General features: G+C 39.2%; 1 protein-coding gene across 1 annotated transcript in view; it reads left to right on the top strand.

Annotated features, from left to right (window-relative positions):
• The window catches only part of FREM2 (FRAS1 related extracellular matrix 2), a 210,771-nt gene that overhangs the window by 176,645 nt on the left and 13,012 nt on the right, over window positions 1-21,114 (top strand). The window contains exons 15-21 of the mRNA XM_090027088.1: window positions 4,708-4,839; window positions 6,043-6,374; window positions 13,802-13,994; window positions 15,804-15,908; window positions 17,264-17,391; window positions 17,490-17,624; window positions 19,715-19,841. Of these exons, the coding sequence (XP_089883214.1) occupies window positions 4,708-4,839; window positions 6,043-6,374; window positions 13,802-13,994; window positions 15,804-15,908; window positions 17,264-17,391; window positions 17,490-17,624; window positions 19,715-19,841 (1,152 nt within the window). The remainder of the gene's footprint in view (window positions 1-4,707; window positions 4,840-6,042; window positions 6,375-13,801; window positions 13,995-15,803; window positions 15,909-17,263; window positions 17,392-17,489; window positions 17,625-19,714; window positions 19,842-21,114) is intronic.

Raw genomic sequence — 21,114 nt, 5'->3', positions numbered from 1 at the left:
TCAGATTGCCCTGGCAACCTGCACCTGGGTAGTTATCCTGGCTCTCCAAGTAGCACGGACCTTAGTGCCCTGCTCCATAACACACACCTTTTTCTCCAGAATCAGCCCTTTCAAACTGGACTCCATGTATTAAGCAGGGGTGTAGGTTGTAGCCATGTTGGTCAAAGGACATAGGCAGACAAGGTTCTTTGGGTAAATCTTTTATCTTTTATTAGACCAGCTCAGATAGTTGGAAAAATTCTTCTTAGCAAGCTTTCACTCAACAAGGACACTCCTCCGAAAAGAGAAATCATGCTTTTGAAAGAGCCACCCAGATACCACGTGAAGAATTGCCACAGTACAGAAGAAAAACCCCCATGAATTGCACACCACTGGTTATGACATACCATCACTCCCTGGAACCTGTACGGAAAATCGTCAAACAATTGTAATCCATACTAGAAGGAGACCCAATTCTCAAAGAGATCTTTCCAGAACCACCCATCCTAGCCTTCAGACAAGCACCAAACCTCTCTAACCTCATCACCAGAAGCAAACTTCTTACGGCCCAAAGCAAACCAAATATGGGACAAGAAATGTAAAACCTGCCAACATGTCTCCACCACCCCTACAATTACTACATCCCACAACAGAGCCATCAGCATTTCCGGATCTTACACCTGCACCTCCCGAAATGTAATACGGGCAGTCCTTGGACTTATGACACAATTGGTTCCTGAACACTGCGTCTTAAGTCGAAACGTTGCAACTCAGAACCAATTTTCTCATAAGAAACAATGTTATAAATGGGATATTTGTTCCTGAACCAAGGCCCGATACCCTATTTTCACCAAAAATACTCCAAAATTGTGTACTCGATCAATTGTAGAGGAGTACGTTAATGCACTTATATTGTAAATAGCAATCATATTGATTTGGAAGGACTTCTTTGAGGTGACATTGCTAGACTTTCTGAAAGGCTCTTGGTTGGACTTTTTGAAGGGTTGTTGGCTGGAATCTTCTCAGGAGCCTTGGCTGCAGGTTTTTCTGGAGTCTTGTCTGCTTTCTTAAAGTGTCCAAGGAAGTTTGGGCAGATGGGTGACACAGCGAACTTGTTCACTGGCATGGCATCACTTCGGATCAAGCACTGTAAAGTTGAAACTGACATCAGAAAGTTGAAACAGGGTGTCAATTTATAAACATTGTAAGTGTGAAACATTGTAACTCAAAACGTAAGTTGAGGACTGCCTGTATATCTCATCCAGTGCACCAAATGCCCTGATCGTAAATATGTAGGAGAAACCAAACAACAACTATATACCAGAATGATAGGTTTTTGGTGTGAGTTCAAAGACACAAATACCCAATTACCTGTGGGGGCACACTTCTCACAAGAAAAGCCAGTCTCTCCAGTCTCTCAGTCCTAATCCTCAAATGGAATTTACAAAATACCTTTCACAGATGAACCTATGAACATCATTTAATCAATCTACTGGATACATAAAATCATGGATGAAATATAGACACTGGCACATTGTAACCTAACATCCGACTCCCCAGGTAAATCCTGCACTTTTTACTAGCTGTTCTCATTCCCTTCCTCCCACCCCATTCCTGTGTCTCATCCATTGACTACAGTTACATTCATTCCCCCTTTCCCCACCTGTCTTTCACCTACTGACTACCTCAATTTACGTTTTAACTGACTGGCTTTTTTGCATATATACTGGCCTCTGGCTGCTTTACTGCTCAATCCAGGAAGAGCACAGACCATCTGCAGATTATTACTTGGCCTGACGAAGGGTATTTGTGCCAAAAGCTTGCTAAGAAGAATTTTTCCAACTATTCAAGTTGGTTTAATAAAAGATACTGGATTTACCCAAAGAACCTTATCTGTACTAAGCAAGGATGCTGTTTTCTTTACTGGAAAATGTAGCACACCTGGAAATACTGTGCATGCCATGTAGTTGTCAAGATGACTGCAACTTGCATCTAGCTCAACAAGCTGAAAGGGTGAAGTCCCGTGTTAACACTCTCACAGCCTTACCTCTTGACTGAGCATTGTAGTTTATGCCTGAAATAGCAAGTGAACTGGTAGTCTCTTAATATATGGTTTGTGATGTGAAAGCAACACCTTTTTAAATAAAGGTAATTATATAAAGAACTACTTACAGTAAAGAATTAATAGTCTTTCTACTACCCTTGCAAGGGTCTGGGGCCTAGCTTTTTGTAAGATAAGAGTAAGTCCTCCTAGAAGCAGAGTGTCCAGGAAGGTGGCATCCCAGGACACAGTCTGGGTGAGGCAATAGGAACTTTCTGCTACCAGGAATGATATATTACAATCTAAAATATAGAGAACCAGGAAGTTCCTTTTGCTTCATCCACATTGTCTCCTGGGATGCTACAGTTCTGGAAAACTCTGTTCCCAGGAGGACTTAGTCTGTATCACTGCTGGCCACGATTCAGGACTTTTTTCCCCTACATTCAGTCTTCCAAAAACAAAATGCATAATTTATTTGGGGGTCTGTTGTATGCAAGACTTCCCTGTGTGACTTTGGGCTCAATTCAGCTTCCCCTGGGGTAACAAGAATTGTGCAGTACCAAGGGAGCGTCTGGATGAGGATAACTTGACATGGTACAATACAGGCCTGCAGAGACATACCTGAGCAAGCCCTGGATGGGCACATCCAGATGACCATGGCCACGAAGCACATGGCACCGCAAACACATCTGCAGCACCACATATCGCACAATCAGGTGTTCTCTGCGCTGCAAGAGTGTGCTGCCTGTGCATGCATTGCTCCATTTTCTTTCCCCATGGGTTTTTTAACCCACAGGCTATCCAGAGGTCAAAAACATCTGTGGGGAAAAAGAAGTGGAGCAGCACATCCACGGGCAGCATGCATCACTGAAAAGCTACAGCTGCCAGCCAGGCTCCCAGGACCCCAGGTAAGGCTGCTGGGGCCAGCACAGTGCTGGTCCCAGCCTCACCTACCACCATTTGGGGAACTGGCTACATGCCAAAATGCACATGGCATGGACATTCCCTGGGGACAAGTAGCTGCGGCACATGGTGCAACGCTGCTACTAGTCCCAGGAACCAAAATCCCACACTTGTCTGCACGTGACTGATGAGTATAATTGCATTATGTTAGAGCTGAGCCAATTAACTCTGGCTGATAGACAAGATAGAGCACTGTATTAACATAGTCTCTAAGAGTGTGTACAGAAGTTGCTTTTTCTGCCATTTGAAGTGCTTTATTGCTGTCACTTAACAGAAGTGCATGGCTTTACAGCACTTTAAAATGGGTACAGTGCTTTAAATTAATGCTTGTTAAATTAGGTATTAAATTTGAAGCTCAGTATTTTGCAGCACTTCAGCAACCTACAACACTTTTAAATAACTTCTGTATATTGGTCAAATTTCTGGACAATAGAAAAACCCCAAGAGGCTGTAGAGCGCCGCTGGCCACCCAGCCTGGAAAATTCAGGGAGACTCGGAGCCCTACCCCCTGCATCCAAACTGCACTTCTGTCAGTTAACTTTATAGTGTTATACCAAGAGCTCTAAATTACAGTGCTGTAAAATGTGCACAGAGCACTTCTGTACACACCCTAAAGTGCCTTCCTGCTTTGCCGACTGCCTGAACTAGGATCTGTTCATGGCACTGCATTGCACCACATTGAATACCCTAAGGTGCCGTCCTTACACTCACTCCTCAGTTATTTCTGCCTACTTTTGCTGGCCAGCTCTTTATCTTTAGCAGATTTTGAGTTGACACCTTGCATTTTAGAAATCTCTATCGGAGTAAGTTTTCACAGCCAATGTTTATGTACCCATAAGTATTCCAACATAACCCAGGGATGAATCAAGCCCATAAGTAAGTGTTTTGTATTGTCAATAGCAATTCCTTCATGGCTGATGATAAAGAAAACATTTGTTGCTTTAATACCAAATATTTGAATTTCAGTTTTCTTTAATTTATAAACAATAAAATAAATAGACAAGGCATAGACATGTTATGGTTTTAAGTTTAAACAAACTTACTTCAGTCTTCTTTAACAGTATGGTTGCCAAAACCATTTCAGCATAAGCAGTCTGTTTTTACTTCCTCCTAATGTGCTGTATTTTAGTGATGTATTCAACAACTTTGAAGACCAAGTATAGCACTGGCAGCATTTATTAAAACAAAAATTGAATCTTTTTTAAAAAAAAATGTTAAAGTGTGCCACCAAAGAAAGTTCTGAAATGGGTTTTGACCTTTTTTTTTAATCTCCAGTGTATAGACCAAATTTTCAATAAATGACTACTCGAGAATTTTGTTGGAGCTATTGTGTACACTTGCATGGGCAAACAAAAAATTGTTTATATGAAATGGATACTTATATTTGTGTGTTTGTTTACACCGTGTCTGGATTTGCAAGCACTGTGGTGCAGGCAAATATATGTTTAATGTATGTGCATGAAATTTAGGAGCTCAGTTCTGTGAATTTGATCTAACTGACCAAGTCATACTGATGTCCTCTTGAATTCTGTGTAAAAACAGTTCCTATCCAAATCTGAAGTTTAATGCAGGACTCTACCAACAAGTTGCTTGCTGTTCCAGAAAATTTTTCTAGCTTCAAAAGTGTGTACAATGAAATAGAAACTTCTAAGATTAGTCTGAGGCAGAGTAAAACATTGTTTCCTCTGGATATCAAACTGAGTTGCTTTTCTGTTCTACATTAGGTCTTTGCCAGCCTCGTATCCCAGGAGTAGTTGGAGCAGAACCGTTTTCTGCCAAGCTGCGCTATACTGGCCCAGAAGATTCTGACTATACAAATCTCATCAAGTTGACTGTCACAATGCCACATATTGATGGTATGTTAAAATCTGTAATATAGAGAACTTTCACAAAGTGCTGTCATTTGATGCAATGTAGTTATTTTAAGAAGCCAAACACAATATGTTTAATGTTTCTTAGTGTTTGAAATAATGGAGAAATATCATAAATGTTTCATTGGAACTTCCCATAGGTGTATAAAATGTCACAGTGGTGCTTCCATGTTCTTTTAGGTGAAAACTAAATGGTTCTAATTATTTTCAGTTTCCATAAAATGAGCTAAATCTACCCTTAGTGTAATTCCTTTGAACTCATTGGAGTTGAACCCAGGTTGTATTTATTATGTTAAATATTAAGTCTTGCTTAGGGCCTTGTCATTAAGACATATGTTCATTTGAAGGCACCATGGGATCTGATCCCTAACGCCAATAGTCTTCCCTCTCTTCATACCCCATGTGTCTGGCAGGAGTCATAATTTTGGAATCAAGTATTGTATCCCAGTTGTACCCTATTTGCCAGTGCAGGGGGGAGCCCAGGACTGTAATCCTGGGCTTGCTTGCACTGACAGGTTGAAAGCCAGATGCCCATAGTCCGGAGTGACCTGGGGCTGTCCCAGAGCCAGGGTCTGTAATCAGGTGTTTGTTGACCCTGCCCTTGGAGCGGCCCCAGACATGCCATATGCTCAATTTAAGGCTCCATATAAACTAGTTAGAAAAATGTTCTACATTAAACATAAAAGATTTTTATGGCTGGTTTGCCATTTTATTAAATTGGATGCATATGTGGCACTTTTGCCATTTATGCCATGAATAACACATTAACACAGCGTAAGTGTAAAGTATAGAGGGGCCTTAAAATTTTAAGAAAACTAAATCACCTTGATGCATTGATTATTGAATACCATATGATTCAGAAAACAGATTTATATGGGGTTGAGAGTATTGTTTTTATTACATGAAAACATTACTTAAAACAGGCATCTAAGCATTGTCAGTAAACCGTTTTTTAAATGTAGTTTGCTACTAGGGGGACAAGTCTTCTGTACTTCCTCAGCTCTGCTACTAGCTTTCTGTGGGATCTTGGATAAGCTACTTTTTTTAATTTTGAAGTGCACTAATTAATGAGTTTCTACTTTTTATGGGTTCGGTGACTGGCTGATTCTAGGTGAATTAGGAAATATTGAATGTAGCCCATAATTGTAGTTACAGAGCCATTTGTATTACCATTATTCTGTATTCCAGGCATGCTGCCCATTATCTCTACAAGAGAACTGTCCAACTTTGAGTTAACCCTCAGCCCTGATGGAACTCGAGTTGGAAACCACAAGTGCTCTAACCTGTTGGACTACACAGAAGTGAAGACTCACCATGGTTTTTTGACTGATGCTACCAAAAATCCAGATGTGATTGGAGAGACCATTCCCTATCAATATAGTGCAATAATCAGGGGTTCCAATACCTTACGCTTCTATCGAAATCTGAACTTGGAAGCCTGTTTATGGGAGTTTGTTAGCTACTATGACATGTCTGAGCTCCTCACTGATTGTGGAGGCACCATTGGTACAGATGGACAGGTACCATTTTTTAACTTCTTAGCTGTAGAGTGTGTTCTCAGAATGGAACAGAAATCAATTGGTTCAGTTTAATAGTTTTCCTTTTTGATATACAAGTGCTTAGAATATGTGATTTAAGAATATAACTTTATTTAAGAATGAAAGACTTTATTTCATAACCATCCATAGTCCTTAACCCACATATAGCTATGAGTATCCATTAAGAATCAATGAGCATAATAGGTAAAATCCTAGTCCATGTTAAAGGGAAAAATAAGTTGAATATGATATACTGTCATGAAAACAGACAATTCTTTCTATTGGCAATGCATACCACTTAGTGAGATTTGCAGGAAAGGTAATTCTGAAGGCTGTTTTTGCTGGAGTCAGATCTAGTAAAACTGTCTCTTTATAGTAAAAAATCATGAACTGCCTTATAAATCCTGAGGTAGAAAACTAATAACTTTTAAAATAATTTTTGTATGAGTCTTCTAAGTATCTGAACTATAAATACAAGAACAGACTGGGTAGGGAAACTTTTCAAACCCTAGGTAGAAGCAGCCCTTTTGTTAAGAGATTGAAACACGCAGCTGTACTCAATTACAGGAGCTTCAAGCTACCAGCGTGTACATTAAAACATTTTAATGTGTGTTCTTCATCTTGTTGTTTCTGGCAGAGAGTTGTTTAACTTGATGTTGTTAATAAAATTTATTTGAATGATAATTTCCTTAAGTCACTCTGCCAAGTCTAGTAATGGATTGGAACCAGAGAAAGTAACTTCCACAAATAAATACTTGGCCTCAACCACACGGAAGCCGTTGGATGCCAAACTGTCTGGCTACAACACATAGTTACAACAATAGGAAATAAGATCAAATGATAAGTTACACTTAATCAAATAATTCCAGGCTGATGCTTTCATATATACATTAAATATTAAAGGGGCAATGATTTATTTTTTCTTAGTATTTCCCTTTCTTTTCGGTTAGTTTGCACTTCCGGAGCACTTTTCATTCCAGCATCTCATCGCTTGGTAGAGTAATCGTTATAGTCATTACTTAAGCCTTACATTATCCTCATGAGCAAGAAAAAGCATATGTAGAGATCACAGAGCAACCTTATCAATCATTGAGATTCACTGTATTTCAATCAAATATGCTAAAATAATTATTTTAAGGGCTTTATATACCATAAAACCTGGCCTATTGAATGATGGGAGTGCCTGCACAAAGTAAACTGTTGCTGCTAAACATGTAGTCTGCCCTGTCTATAACAGACTCATGATATGAACAAACTATTCAGGGTCCAAATTTTCATAAGTAGGTTCCTAATGTTAAGGTCCTCAGTCTATGCTAAGAAACTTTTCTTAATTTTTTGAGCAATTTGCAGTAATTTTCCAAAGTACTGAATACATGGATTTATTAGCATTTTGAAACCACTTACTGTATTTTTGTTTCAAGAGAATTTTCCCAGAACCATCTCCAGCCCCCTTGTTGGCATTATGTTATGAACTGGAAGAAAGACTGCACTTTTATTCATGAGGGCACCAACAGATGTGCAGTAATGCTGCTCCAATGCACTGTAATTACAGTGCGTCAGATCAGACTTGCTTAATTGAGTCTGCTAGAGTGTGGTAATTACCATGCTCCAGCAGACTCCAGCATCGTGTGTATCATTGTCATAGATTCATAGACATTAGCAACTGGAACCGAGAGATCATTGAGTCCAGCCGCCCTCCCCCCCCCATAGGCAAGAAGTCAGCTGGGATCAAGTGATCCCAAAAGGAAAAATATCCAGATATTTTTTTTAAAGAGTCCAGACTAGGTGCTTGCACCACCTCTGGGGGGAGTCTGTTCCAGACCCTGGGCACTCGCACCGTAAAGAACTATTTTCTTATCTCTAGTCTAAATCGGCCTTCCTGGAGTTTATGGCTATTAGATCTTTTATCCCTTTAACAAGTTTTTTCATACATGTTTTTACCAGCTGTTTGCTGTAAACAGGTGAACTCAGTAAGGGATGACAATTTTTTCTGTTTAAAAAATTGTTCTGTGAAGTTAATACACAGTTGATATATCAGCACCAGCTGTACAACAGAGTCAAAGGTTAAACTTTTCAAGAGGCCTGGCATTTAAAGACTGCGTTCCATTCTCCTCTCCATTTACATTCTTTCATACAAACCTGGTTTGCATTTCACCTTCAACCTACCTGGCCATCTGCCTTCCTGGCATTGACTCTTAACTTTAACACATTTTTATTGTGTAAACAGCAGTTGATAACATGGTTGAGGTTGAATGCTTACATGCATAGGAACATTAAGCAAACCTAATAAAAAATAGGCTCAGAACAATTTACAGGACAAAATTACAGTTAGTATGAACATCGTTTTTCAATAAGTGTTATAATACAAATACATTCAAATGAAAATTATTTCCCTCATTTCAAATTTTATTCTATAATCCTGTAGTAGTGAAGACACACTGAAGACTCTCTTACAGCTGCTAATAATGTCTTGAAAGTACTGAGACAAGTACTGGCCCCATTTATAAGGAACTGTGGTCAAAATTTGCCCCAAATAGATGTTGAGAATGAATGTCTTGCCTTCGGTCATTTTGTGCTGATGAAAACTCAGCCCTTATATTGGTGTTAACAAAATTTTTATGTTAGAAAAGTGAGGAGGGGGAGGCAATAACTCTTAGAAATAAGATGGGAATGGTCTGTTCTCCAAAACAGGCCTGGGACTCATTCTGACATTTCAGTTTACAAAGAAAATGTTTGCCAATCTGCCTTCCACTCTGATGACAGACATGAAATATTTGTTTTGCTGAGACAAATTACTTTTACAAACGACTGTTAGAGTGATTAATTGATTTACAACCTTATCGGCTGTTGATAGCATGCTTTTCTTGCACTGCTTGGATGAACTCCACCCTTCTATCTTCTGATGTTCTCACAACATGACTTTGTTACAGGTCATTAGATCCAGTTTCCTAAATTTGACAGCCCCTCTGTCTCTCTAAGTCTTGGGTCTACACTATAAATATTTCAGCATCAGACAGTTAAAAGACAAAAACACCATGAAAAAATATTCTAGATGCTATTACAATTCCATTAATGTTAATGAATACAAGTCTGATAATACAAACTGCCAAGTTCTTCTGAATATAAAATGCATAGATATGAAATGCACCTGTTCTGTATTTCCATAGGAATTAAGCTACTGCTTCTGCTTTTATAGTTCTTAGTTAGCCTTCTGGTTTCATATAGTGTCACATCAAATTAAAATATGAGTGGCTGGCTATTTTCATTAGTCTCTGCCACTAGTGCCAGAAAAATGGAGAAAGCACAATGAAAGGAAGGTTCTTCATGTCCAGTTGAGTGGCATCATGAGAGAAAAAGAGTTTTCACAACCTTTGTGAAAATCTTTCATTTGGATCTGCTTGTTTTCTAATCTGGACTGCAAGCAGAAGCAGCTACAGCCTGTTTATTGGCATCCAAACTTGGAAACACAAGGCAAAAATCTCCTTAGCAATCTGCACATCTGTGTATTAAAATTGCCTATTGTATTTATATAATTTAGATTGATAAAAGTACCCTACATTTTTTGCTTGCAATTTTTCTGTCTACTGGACTAAAGTGATTTATTTTTCACCCGTCACGTTCTGCTTTTTATTAAAAAATGGTACAGTAAGGCAACTTGATCACTTCTTAGATTTAAAAGAAACAAAAACCTAGACTCCATAATGGAATTACTCCATAATGGAATTGACATGTCTCTGGGTGGGCATCAGGAGTGCATTTTACTATCACTCTTGACCACACGAAGGCAGCTATGCTGAGTGAACACATATATACAAAGGCCAAGGAGGAGTGCTACCTCAACATCCTTGGGTTATAACCAAGAGAGAATATTTTCTAGTTTAAGGCCATAGAATTGGCATGTATTCCATTACACTGACTCTGGGTCCACCCTTAAGCTTTCTGAGCTAAACTCGCTGCCTCACACCTTCCCAAAGAGTAGGGTGACTAGTACCACCGTAGCCCTGTAGCAGGCAGACTTTTTTAACCAATTGGATTTTTACCAGTAGAAATGAATCGGTCTCAGCATAGTTACGTTTCCTGTAGAATGGATAGAGTTAATACAAAGTTGTTGATTACAGATTACGTGAATTAGTTTAGACTAGAAGGAACTTTCTGGCTCAGTGAATCAGTGACTTTTCTGTCTTGGGCAACCACATCACCTAATCCTGGGCTGGACAGATGTGCTTTGGAGCACTTCATATGTCGTTGAAGTACTCCAAACAGGGAGTATACATGCAGCTGAAGAAATGCTTCGAAAACGATCCTCAGAAAATGAGGAACATCTTTTGAAGTGTTTCCTTTTGAAGTACTTCCTGAAATACCTGTACACTCCAGCAAAGCAGTTTCTTCATCCTCCACCTGCCCCTTGAGGAAGTAGGGAGAAAGTAGTGTGGACAGCCAGTAAACACTCTGCTGTGTGCTTGTCTGTCTTTGGGAGCTTCCAGAGACTGAAAACTGGGGAGCTAGAGAGTACTTGCATGCATTTCAGCCTCTAGTCCCTAGAAGTTTGACTGTTCTCCCGCCCCCTCAGCTCCACTGTCCCCATGGCAGAGGGGCACTGTGGGATACTGGAGGGCCAAGCAACCCTCTGTTACAGCCCCTGGTTGGGGAGCAATTCTCTGTGCCTATATCAGTTTAAAGTAATCTTGATGGAATCTGGGTGACCTGAATTGTATTCCAATGAAGTCACACCAGTACCTTCTTACAGTTTCACTAACATTTCCCTAACTACTGGAAAACTTTGCCCGATATGTCCTAGAATTACATTATTTGGAAGCTTATAATCATCCTGTGATCAACTAATAGAACAGTCTTTTATCTTCTGCTGCTATTTTCAACTGCTGAGTCTCTGACCTACAGCAGAACTTCTTGTTATTAGTCCATAAGTGCATTATCTTGCATTTTGTACTGTTACCCCCTTCTGTTCCTCTTGTCCTTAAGGTCGTTCAGTTCTTCCTGCATTATATTTCAATCTTTTTCTATTGACATAAAGCATTTTCTTGCCCCAGTGCAGGGGGCTGGACCCGATGATCTGTATGGTCTCTTCCAGCCCCTGACATCTGTGAGGCTTGTATGTGTTTTTTCTTCCAGTGAGATATTAAGCATGTGTCGATTTTTATTTTATTTTTTTTTTCTTTCTCTTATATCTAGGAATTTTCCCCAGTCGCAAATAAATTGGATTCAGGATCTTTTATTTTAATTACTAGTTCTTACTATCTAAGGAGGTAAATATAAAATAAATAATTCATAAGAACAATGAAAAGCAACTGGGTTTGACAGAAATAGCATCTTGGTAGTGACATATTTGGTTTTGCAAGCAAATGCAATTGCCTTTTGATTCCATGCCAGGAAATAACAGAAGTATGAGTTGCCTCTGTTTCAAAGGCTAATACAAATCTACTGGAGAGTTTTACCACATCCTGCATTTTTTTCTTAGAGGTGACTGTTCTGTATTGTTGCTTTGGAACAATGTGCCAAATCCACACCTGAGATAATTCCATGGGAGTCAATGAATTTACCCCATGGATGATCTTGAGTCTATTTGTGTAATACAAATTGGACTGTAGGAGCAACATTCTTTTCTTTTAACTTTTTGGCATCCAGTATACCTAGGCAGGAAACCTATTATCTTGTTCCAAAGAAAAGGTCCTGACCATATTTATTAACACCAGCAAAGGAGTATTAATTTTAGTTGACTGTAGCAATAGAACCTAATATTGGCTGTGAGGCCACTTTATTACATAGTACTTTGGAAAATATAAACATTAATTTTGAGATCAATTACTTTGCACTTATAATAACATAGGCTGTATAAAAATATGTTCTGATTATAACTGGAACTATAAGCCAAGATTTTACAAACCAGATATAGAAACTAGCTATGAGTATTAACTGACATTTCAAGAATTAAACAAATTGTTGACCTACATGTGTTTTGTTATTGACCGCATAGCTGATTTGAAACACAGACATTATAAAGGGAAAATATAATTTAAAATAGAAGACAGGAAAAAAACAGACTCTTTTTCATCACTTTCGAGGTGACCTAGTGTCTAAATGTTAATATACTTTAGAGAAGGATGCAAGCAAAATGGAAGGATTTTTGGCAGCAAGTTTTATAGGCCAAGTGATTGTATACATGAAAGCAGGTTGTTACAATTGCTAACATTCTTTGTAACCCAGCCCGTAATTAGCTCAGAATATGAAATGACTGCATAAAAATAAAATGGATAAACTTGTAGTTGTATGTTATTTCTGCAGTTTAACGCTGGAAAATAGAAAGCAGCTGCAAAGCAGTAAGTTACTAGTGTCACTAAATGAATTCGGGTAAACCCAGGTTTTGAATTTTACACAGTGTGTGTTCTTAAATAGTTCTAAAAATCATTCAATAGTGGGGAGGTTTCCAGTGGCACTGATGCCAGTTAGGTGGCTAAACTCCCCCAGGACATCACCGCGTTCTCCCCCTCCTTCTTACCTTTCTCCTGATAATGCAAGCCATAACATTATAAGAGTTTCAAAATGGTGGGTCCTCCATTATTTTATCTCTTATAATTGGGCTGTGAATGCCAGGTTATATATATATATTTTTTTTTTTTAAATCTTCAGTGTTAAACATAGTATACAAAAAATTCAGGTCTGTAAGTCAAATAGAGGTCTGTAAGTCAAATAAGAGCTTGATGGTGTAGAACAGATGGTGATTTGCTAACAGTGTTCACAAACTCACCCTCGTCTCGCTGAACATATTTAAATATGGTTTTCCTGCTTTGTGTGATATGTAATGAATGTTCTATTTTTATCCCTTTTCAACTTATTTTCAATTAAGAGGAGGCTAACAAGATCATTCAGTGCATTATAAAGATATGTTATTTCAGGAGCACACCATATGGTAGCTATTGTTCAAACACAGAAGACAGGTTCAGCTATAAAGAATAAAATCTACAGCCTTTAATTTTTTAGTCAGCTTCGTGTAAACTCATGGTCTTCCCATGTGGAGATCACTGGAGGATCAGGAGGGTAGTAAACAAGCACTTGAAGAAGGTCAACAGTAAAGTGCAGGGTGTACAAACAGAGAGGTTGTCTCATTCTAGTCCTTGTTGGCTAAATACCATGACTGAGCCAGAATGGGGTAAAAATTAGTTCCTTAACTCTGGAATTCAGGTTGTGCATCACTACCAAAAGGGACCTTGAGATTTGTGTCCAAATGTAAGCAATGTTGTGTTTAGTCTGCATCTGTAATTTGGAAGAGAGAATTGGTCTCATGTAGGCTCTTTATAGTGAGCTATATCTTCTACTTCCTTGTGTATTAATGTTCTCTGAGCTGGGCTATATTTCATTTATGTCCGACTCTCGGTGATTTTTGCCTTTTACAGGTCCTCAACCTAGTGCAGTCCTATGTGACCTTGCGAGTCCCTTTGTATGTCTCATACGTTTTCCATTCGCCAGTGGGGGTAGGTGGTTGGCAGCATTTTGACCTACAGTCTGAACTTCGGCTGACTTTTGTGTATGACACTGCCATCTTGTGGAAGGATGGAATTGGTAGCCCACCTGAAGCAGAACTTCAAGGTAGGTTTAGAGATTTACATTCCAGTAAAATATTTTTCCTATAATTGTAATATTGCAATATTACTTTTATAAGATATGTGTTTTGTGTTAACCAAAGGCTGTTGATTACCTGTGTCAAGATTATACAGAGAGGCTCTAACTGAAAATTATATAACGTTTTCGCCAATTATCTTACTGGAAGGAACGATAGATGGTATAATATTTTTCAGTCACACATGCAAAAAATTATAATTGCCCTATTTTTTTTACATATAAAATGCACATCTTGTGCATTTCCATCCTATTGATAAACGCAATATCTTACATTTCGGTCAGATTTTAAAACTTTTAAATAGCATGAATGCAGTATTGTGATAGCTATGAAATAAGGCACAATTTCAAACAATCTTAACCTCTCAAATGAACTTTCAAAGCAAACAGAAAATATGTAAATAGTCTAGCTAGATATTCTGGAAATGATTATGATAGATATGTTAGAGTGGAAACAGACAATAAACAAAATCTAATGCATTCAGTAAGTATGATGCATATTGTCACCTTGATGATGATATTCCTCACACCTGCAGTCCTGGCACATCTTATTTTTTGTGTACAGATGCCTATCAAACCACTAGATTGATGGGAAGTAGTTTGCAGAGCAGAGGTTTCCAATGTTTATGTGCCCAAGGGCACATTCAAATTTAAAAGAAAAAGCAGTGAGCACCAATATGAAAATTAAAGTTTAGAATTTAGATCAATCTGATCATCTCATCCATGTCTTAAAATTGCATTAGATTCGCAACTTCAAAATGCAGCTTCCCTTGTCTTACAAAAATATTTAGGTAAAAAATATTTGTTGGAATAATGATTTTTCCTTTTCATGAAAATGCACGCAGGCACCTGAATAAACCTCAGAGGGCGCCATGGTGCCTGCAGGCACTACTGTGGGAAAAAGTGTTGTAGAGTATTCTGAAATCCTCTGGAATTTTGTAGAAATCTTGAACACAGCTTAAAGACTTTGCACGAGTCTCAAATATAAATCACTGCAACGAAGCACTTTTGACATACTTTACAGATGACAATCCTGTGTTTATAGCCTGAAAATAGGGAGCCATTTAAATACTCTATTTTGGGTCGGATTCAGTCCAAAAACATTCAGTCCAGGGAATTTACAGATAGTGTATCCATGACATTTCTTCTTCCACCAAGCCCACAATTGACTGGTATAACCACAAAAGCTGAGTGATAGTGTGTGATACTGTTTGGGAAGATGCACAGTTAAGGCAGCCAGGGAGGCATAGATGCAGAGCATCTCCTCAACAGCTTCTCTTGTAGGAACTGCTTCTGAGTACCTGGAAGAGGTGAATTCATCCTTCCCTCAGTGGAAAACCTAATTGGTTATGGTGACCCAAATCTTCAACTGAACACAGTTGTCTGGACTGGTAAAAGAAGATGCATCTTGCACAAGTAAAAGTGGAGCTAGGTCATGGATTTCTGTCTGTAGCATCATATTTGGGTTGCTGCCTGATAATATGTTGCAGTTGAATTGAATCCCAAAAGCTTGTTGCTCTAGGAATATGTGTATGTGTACAACCACATACACCAGCCTTTTGAGGCAAAAATACATGTATGTATGTGCAGAGTTTGGGCCTTTTCCATAAATTTCTATTTGACAGTCACCATGACAAATCCAAGGGATGTCAGCAATCTGCCAAAGAGCTAAGTGACTTGACAATATGAAATAAGTGTGCCAGCATTTTATAAAAGCATCACTCATTTATTAGGTAATTGCATGTGGAATAATCCATTCTTAATGGTTTCTGCTGGCAGGTTCTCTCTACCCAACTAGTATGCGCATCAGTGAAGAAGGGCGCTTAGTTGTCAACTTTAAGACTGAAGCCCGATTTCATGGCTTGTTTGTGATGTCTCATCCAGGTAAGCCTTGTCTGAAACTTGAAAATGTCTCAAAGCTTGGAGTTCCATATTAATGGGTCTTTTATTCCCAGTGCTAAAATCTGAATTTTTAATCTCTTGTGTGCACCAACTGAGAATTTACTCTACACATATGATTTCTTACTTATAATAGGTGAACATATTTGAAACTGCCATCTAGAAGAGGGAGAACAACTGTTCTATCTAGTTGTAGAGGACAGGACACAAAGCAGTAGGTTTAAACTGCAGTGAAGTGGATTTAGATTAAAACTCAGAAGAATACTGCCTTACCATAAGAATAGTAGAGAAATGTCATGAAATCTCCTTCACTGTGGGTTTTCAATAAGAAGCTGAATAGACATTTGTCTGGGAAAATTAAGGAGTAGCACGTTCTGCATTTAAACTAGAGGTTTGATTAAATGACCTTTTGAGGCCCTTTCCAATACTATGATTCTTTACAGTTTTATGAATTTCAGGTGTATCAAGCCAGTTCAACAGTTTGAGTAAATCAGGATGTATCCACAGTGTCTGCCAAGTTTTTCTAACAAAAACTGATTACTAATCATTACCAAATACTTGTATTAATATAAATACGCAATTTTCTTTGTAAATTTTACCTTTCCTACAACACAAAGACCCCTTTTCAAGAGTAGAAAAAATATGAGGATTGTATCTTGCTGTTAATGAAATGCTCTCAATAGCATTTAATGAATCATAGTTCAGGCTCTGATCCTGCAATCAGTGCTTGAAGGTGGGACTCTGTAGATAAACCCATTGTCTTGAGTCAGACCAGACTCATGTTTAAGGGTCTCCTAGGCATTGATTCTGGAAAACAATGATGTTATATGAATAAATTTGATCTGATGAACAAAGCCATATACAGTAGTCACATGAAAAGGAAATTATTTGTTAATAAAACTCATCAAGTTTTATTAACCAGTAAAAACTCTTTCATGACAACCCAACTTTTCTATTCCTTTTAAAAACATATTAACAAGACAGAGCTAAAACTGTGCTGGTAGAAATTACTTCATATTCTTTGGATTTACATTCCAAGTTAAAAATAGGAGGGATTATAGATCTTTACATTTCCTAGCTTCATGTTTTGCCTTTTTGGTAAATCTTTATAGAACTCTGATTGCATAGCCCCATAAGAGATTGTTTAATAAATTTTTGAACAACAGTTAAGCAGGCCCAGCTGTGTTGACTATATTTGGTTCTGTTTGTTTCAGTTAATAAAACCGGTTCACTCTAAATGTATTAGCACAACCTTCATGTTACTGGAAATACTTGACAAGTGCTAAGTATCCATGACTAGGTATTTAAGATGAGTAGCTAATCTATTGACATTTTTCTAGCATCCTCTCTGAGTTCCATGGTCATGTCAGCTGATCACCCAGGCCTAACATTTAGCCTCAGCCTCATGCGAAGTGAGCCAACCTACAACCAACCCATCCAGCAATGGAGCTTTGTTTCAGATTTTGCGGTAAAATCTCAGCCTTCGCTTTTCTCACCCTGTTCCTCTTGTCACCCTTGTATACAGTATGATGATAGAAGTGCCATATGTCTTGTTAATATTAACAGGTACGAGACTATTCTGGAACATATACTGTGAAGCTGATAGCTTGTACTACTGCACCTCATCAAGAATATAGTCTCCCAGTGATCTGCAATCCTCAAGAACCGATTACATTTGACCTTGATATTCGATTCCAACAGGTACCTTAAGACATGCTCAACGCAACTTTTACTTTAATTCAAAAATGTCTGTTGTGGTCAGGAAAGAAGAATGGCCTTCTCTGGCTTTAATTCGTATGTTGTATTAAATGGATTGAGGTCTGAAAACTGCACTATTATAGGAATAGCTACCATTAAAGAAAAACAGATATGAAAATAATAATTAGTACTTATATAGCACATTTTATGGCTAGAGAAACAAAAAGCAAAGAAGTCAAAGGTCCAATTTTGAAACCTGTGCATGTTAGATATCCCCTTCTGCTGTGAAAAGCTTTATGAAGTCACAGAGTACAGGCCTGTGCTGTAAGTGACTTGCCCCAAGTTCAGATGATGAATCAGAGGTAGAGCTGGTAATGGAACCTAGCTTGCCTTGCTCCTGGTCTAGTGCCCTGGGTGCTGAGCTGCACTGTCTTCCCTGTATTTTTCCATAGTGGAGAAGGGGATATAGAGGAGATGGTTCATTTAATAAGTAAATGTCATGTTTTCCTCCTCAGGAATGATTTGCACCATATACGGCTGAGAGGCACTTTTACAAAACATTTGTCAAGAGGGAAAGAGATTTGGCCTGTCTCGGTTCTGACAGCTTATTTGTGAAACTTCTTTTTGACACTTCTTTCCCCCTCGGAAAATGATAGTCTTATGGCACTTCAAGACCCATATCAAATCCACTTCCCAAAGCCCAGCCTGAGCATCCTGGCTGAGTACTTGGGAGACTGAAGGGCAGAAAAGAAATAGCCTAGATCCTCCAGTGGGGTGGTGCTTCTTATTTACTAGGAAGTACTGTACATGCACAACAAGAACTCACCCAGCATCATCCTTTCCCCTCATCCCATCACAGCTTTAAGTGCCATCTTCAGTTCCCTGCAGGCAGCCCCAATGAAACTGGGATCCTTGCTGCACTGCGTGCACAACCTCCCTGAATCTTGCCTCTCCTTTGGGCAGCAGAGGTCCCATTGGTGTTGCCTGTGGAGGTTTTTCAGTCCCACTGAGACGAGAACAAGATGTCAAGGAATCTGTACAGTATTCTTCATCCATAGAAAAAAACAATCATCTCCAGTGTAGTTAGTTCAATACTGTGTGTACAGCAAAGGGGGGTGGGAAGGGTTTACAATACTGTGTGTCAGTGACCAAGGCAGATGTTAACAATTGCGTGGATAAAACTTAGCTATGCAGTTCTCATTTACACTGTTGTAAGTTGCATACCTAACATCCATTGCTGCTATCTGAAAATATACTTCTAGACAGCTGCACTATAAAAACAAAAATTTGAGCAGGCCAGATTTTCTTTCAAAACCACCTTTCTGAAAACAAGCTGGAACCCAGCTGTGTCAGTGAGACATTTGAGTTTCCAGAGCAGTAGATCAGATAGCTGAAATACATGCATTGAAGCAGAAAAATTCTAAACATACTGGACATTAATTTCTTCTGTAAACAGAGTTTTTAGGTTTCATCTCCAAGGAGATAAGCAGTTATCCTCTAAATGAGCTTCAGTTGAACATTTTTATTGCCAAATTCTGCTGCTTTGATATGTTTTGAGTTTGTTCTGTGGATAATTGATTCAAGGAAGTTGTGTATTTCAGCTGCATAATTTCTAATAGTATGATTATACTCATCTCACACAAGAGCAAGTAAGAAGGTTCATATACTGATACATATTTTTTAAAAACCCACTTTCAGGGGTTTTGTTCTGTAATGTTTCTTGACTGTTTATCATCTTTAAAAACAAAAAAACAAAGAAACCCCAACCCTGTGCTGCTTCCAAAGTGTTCTCCTAGATAATCTGCTCAGTTTTGTACCTATGTTACTGTCACCCTCATTTTCTCCAAACTCCCCATTGTGTTCTACATCACCTGTCACATTGTGCCCTTATTTAGATTGTATACTCCCTGGGACAGGGATTATGTTTCTGGAGAGCACAGCCTCCCAGGACCCAAATCCTGTTTGAATTGACCCTGGATGTTACTTCAATATGAATAATTAATCTTAGATTTGTCAGTCTTAAGTATATAAAGAAAATTAATGCTTATAAATCATTTAAATACTGGTTAAAGAACCTAAATGTTTTGTTTTAGGTCAGTGACCCAGTGGCTGCTGAGTTCAGCTTGAATACCCAGATGTACCTCCTCTCTAAGAAGAATCTCTGGTTATCTGATGGATCAATGGGATTTGGACAGGAGAGCGATGTTGCTTTCACAGAAGGTATATTTGTACTTAGATAATGCATGCCAAAAGGTCAGGCTTGCAAAAATATTACCTGGCTACATGGGCAGATCTAGGTTATTGAAATGTGTGGTATGGTGCATCATCAAATAACACATACATATTTTCTCCAATTAAAAAGAAACTAGAAGATTTACTAATGTACTAGGGACCCAGAGTTTTATATTATTCAGGCCCCTTCTGCACATTACAGGTAGCACACAATTAACTGGGTAATTATGCAATTACCTTGAGACCAGCTACATGTGCAAAGTACCTATCATTCCATAAACAGCTCCAATCAGCTATAAAGTTAGACCTTGAAAATGTGTGCTAACTTTATAGCTGCTTGCTATGGAGCTTCAATTCGCACATGGAGCAGGGTCTCCCTTATGTCTGGGAGCCTTGTCTGCTAATGGGACTTAGTCACAGGGGTGCACCATACCCAGCTGGGGCTGGGAGTCCTGCAACTGAAGGGACTCTCAGCCCCATCAGCTGCCATATCAGGGTCCCAGCATCACCCTTCAGCTACTGGGTCCCCACAGTGAGCCACTGGGTGTCAGGAGCCAACTGGTTCCCAGTAGCTGTGAGATGCAGCTGTGACCTCCCAGGAGTCCTCAGGACTGGGAGATACAGTTTCCCAATCTCCCAGGCTCAGTGGTGCTTGAAATCCCCAGGGCTGGGAGGTTGCAGCTATTACCATCTCCCAGCCTCAGGGGTATGTGAAAGTCCTGAGGCTGGGAGATCATGGCAGCTGAGTCTCTGAGCCACAACAGTGCATGGGGGACCCCATGGCTGGGAGCCACTCAGCTGAGGGGGCTGCCATCCACAGGAGCTTGCTTTTTGCCAGGGAGCCTTGCACTGGCAATAAGGCCTGATGAGATCTAATGCATGATCCCATAGTTGTGCCTCTTGCCATGCATGTGTGCCATGGCAGGAGTCATGATTATGTGGATCCTGCCAAGTGGATCCTGTTTTGCCTTTACATGCATGTGTAGAGGAGCCCTCAGTTTCAAATCCGAGTGAAAACATAGAACTGGGTCTGGGGAGTGTGGTGGCTGCCAGCTCCAGTGGGCCAGGCACCTGGTGCCAGGGAGCAGAGATCATTATGGTCATACCTGCTAGGTACACTCCTTGGATGCACTCCCAAGACAGTGTTGTAAAACTATTTTGTAAGCCAGGCTCAGATCCCTTCTGCCCAGTGGGAAAATCTGCTTGGGTTTCAGACCAGTTTTACCTTAAAGCACTGTTAAAAAAAAAAAAAAAAAAAAAA

This window comes from Crocodylus siamensis, chromosome 1 (genome assembly GCF_052110815.1).
Source record: "Crocodylus siamensis isolate JL-2025a chromosome 1, ASM5211081v1, whole genome shotgun sequence".
NCBI classification, from domain to species: domain Eukaryota; kingdom Metazoa; phylum Chordata; order Crocodylia; family Crocodylidae; genus Crocodylus; species Crocodylus siamensis.
Note: the sequence above shows the minus strand (reverse complement) of the source record. Positions and strands in the feature narration are given on the sequence as shown.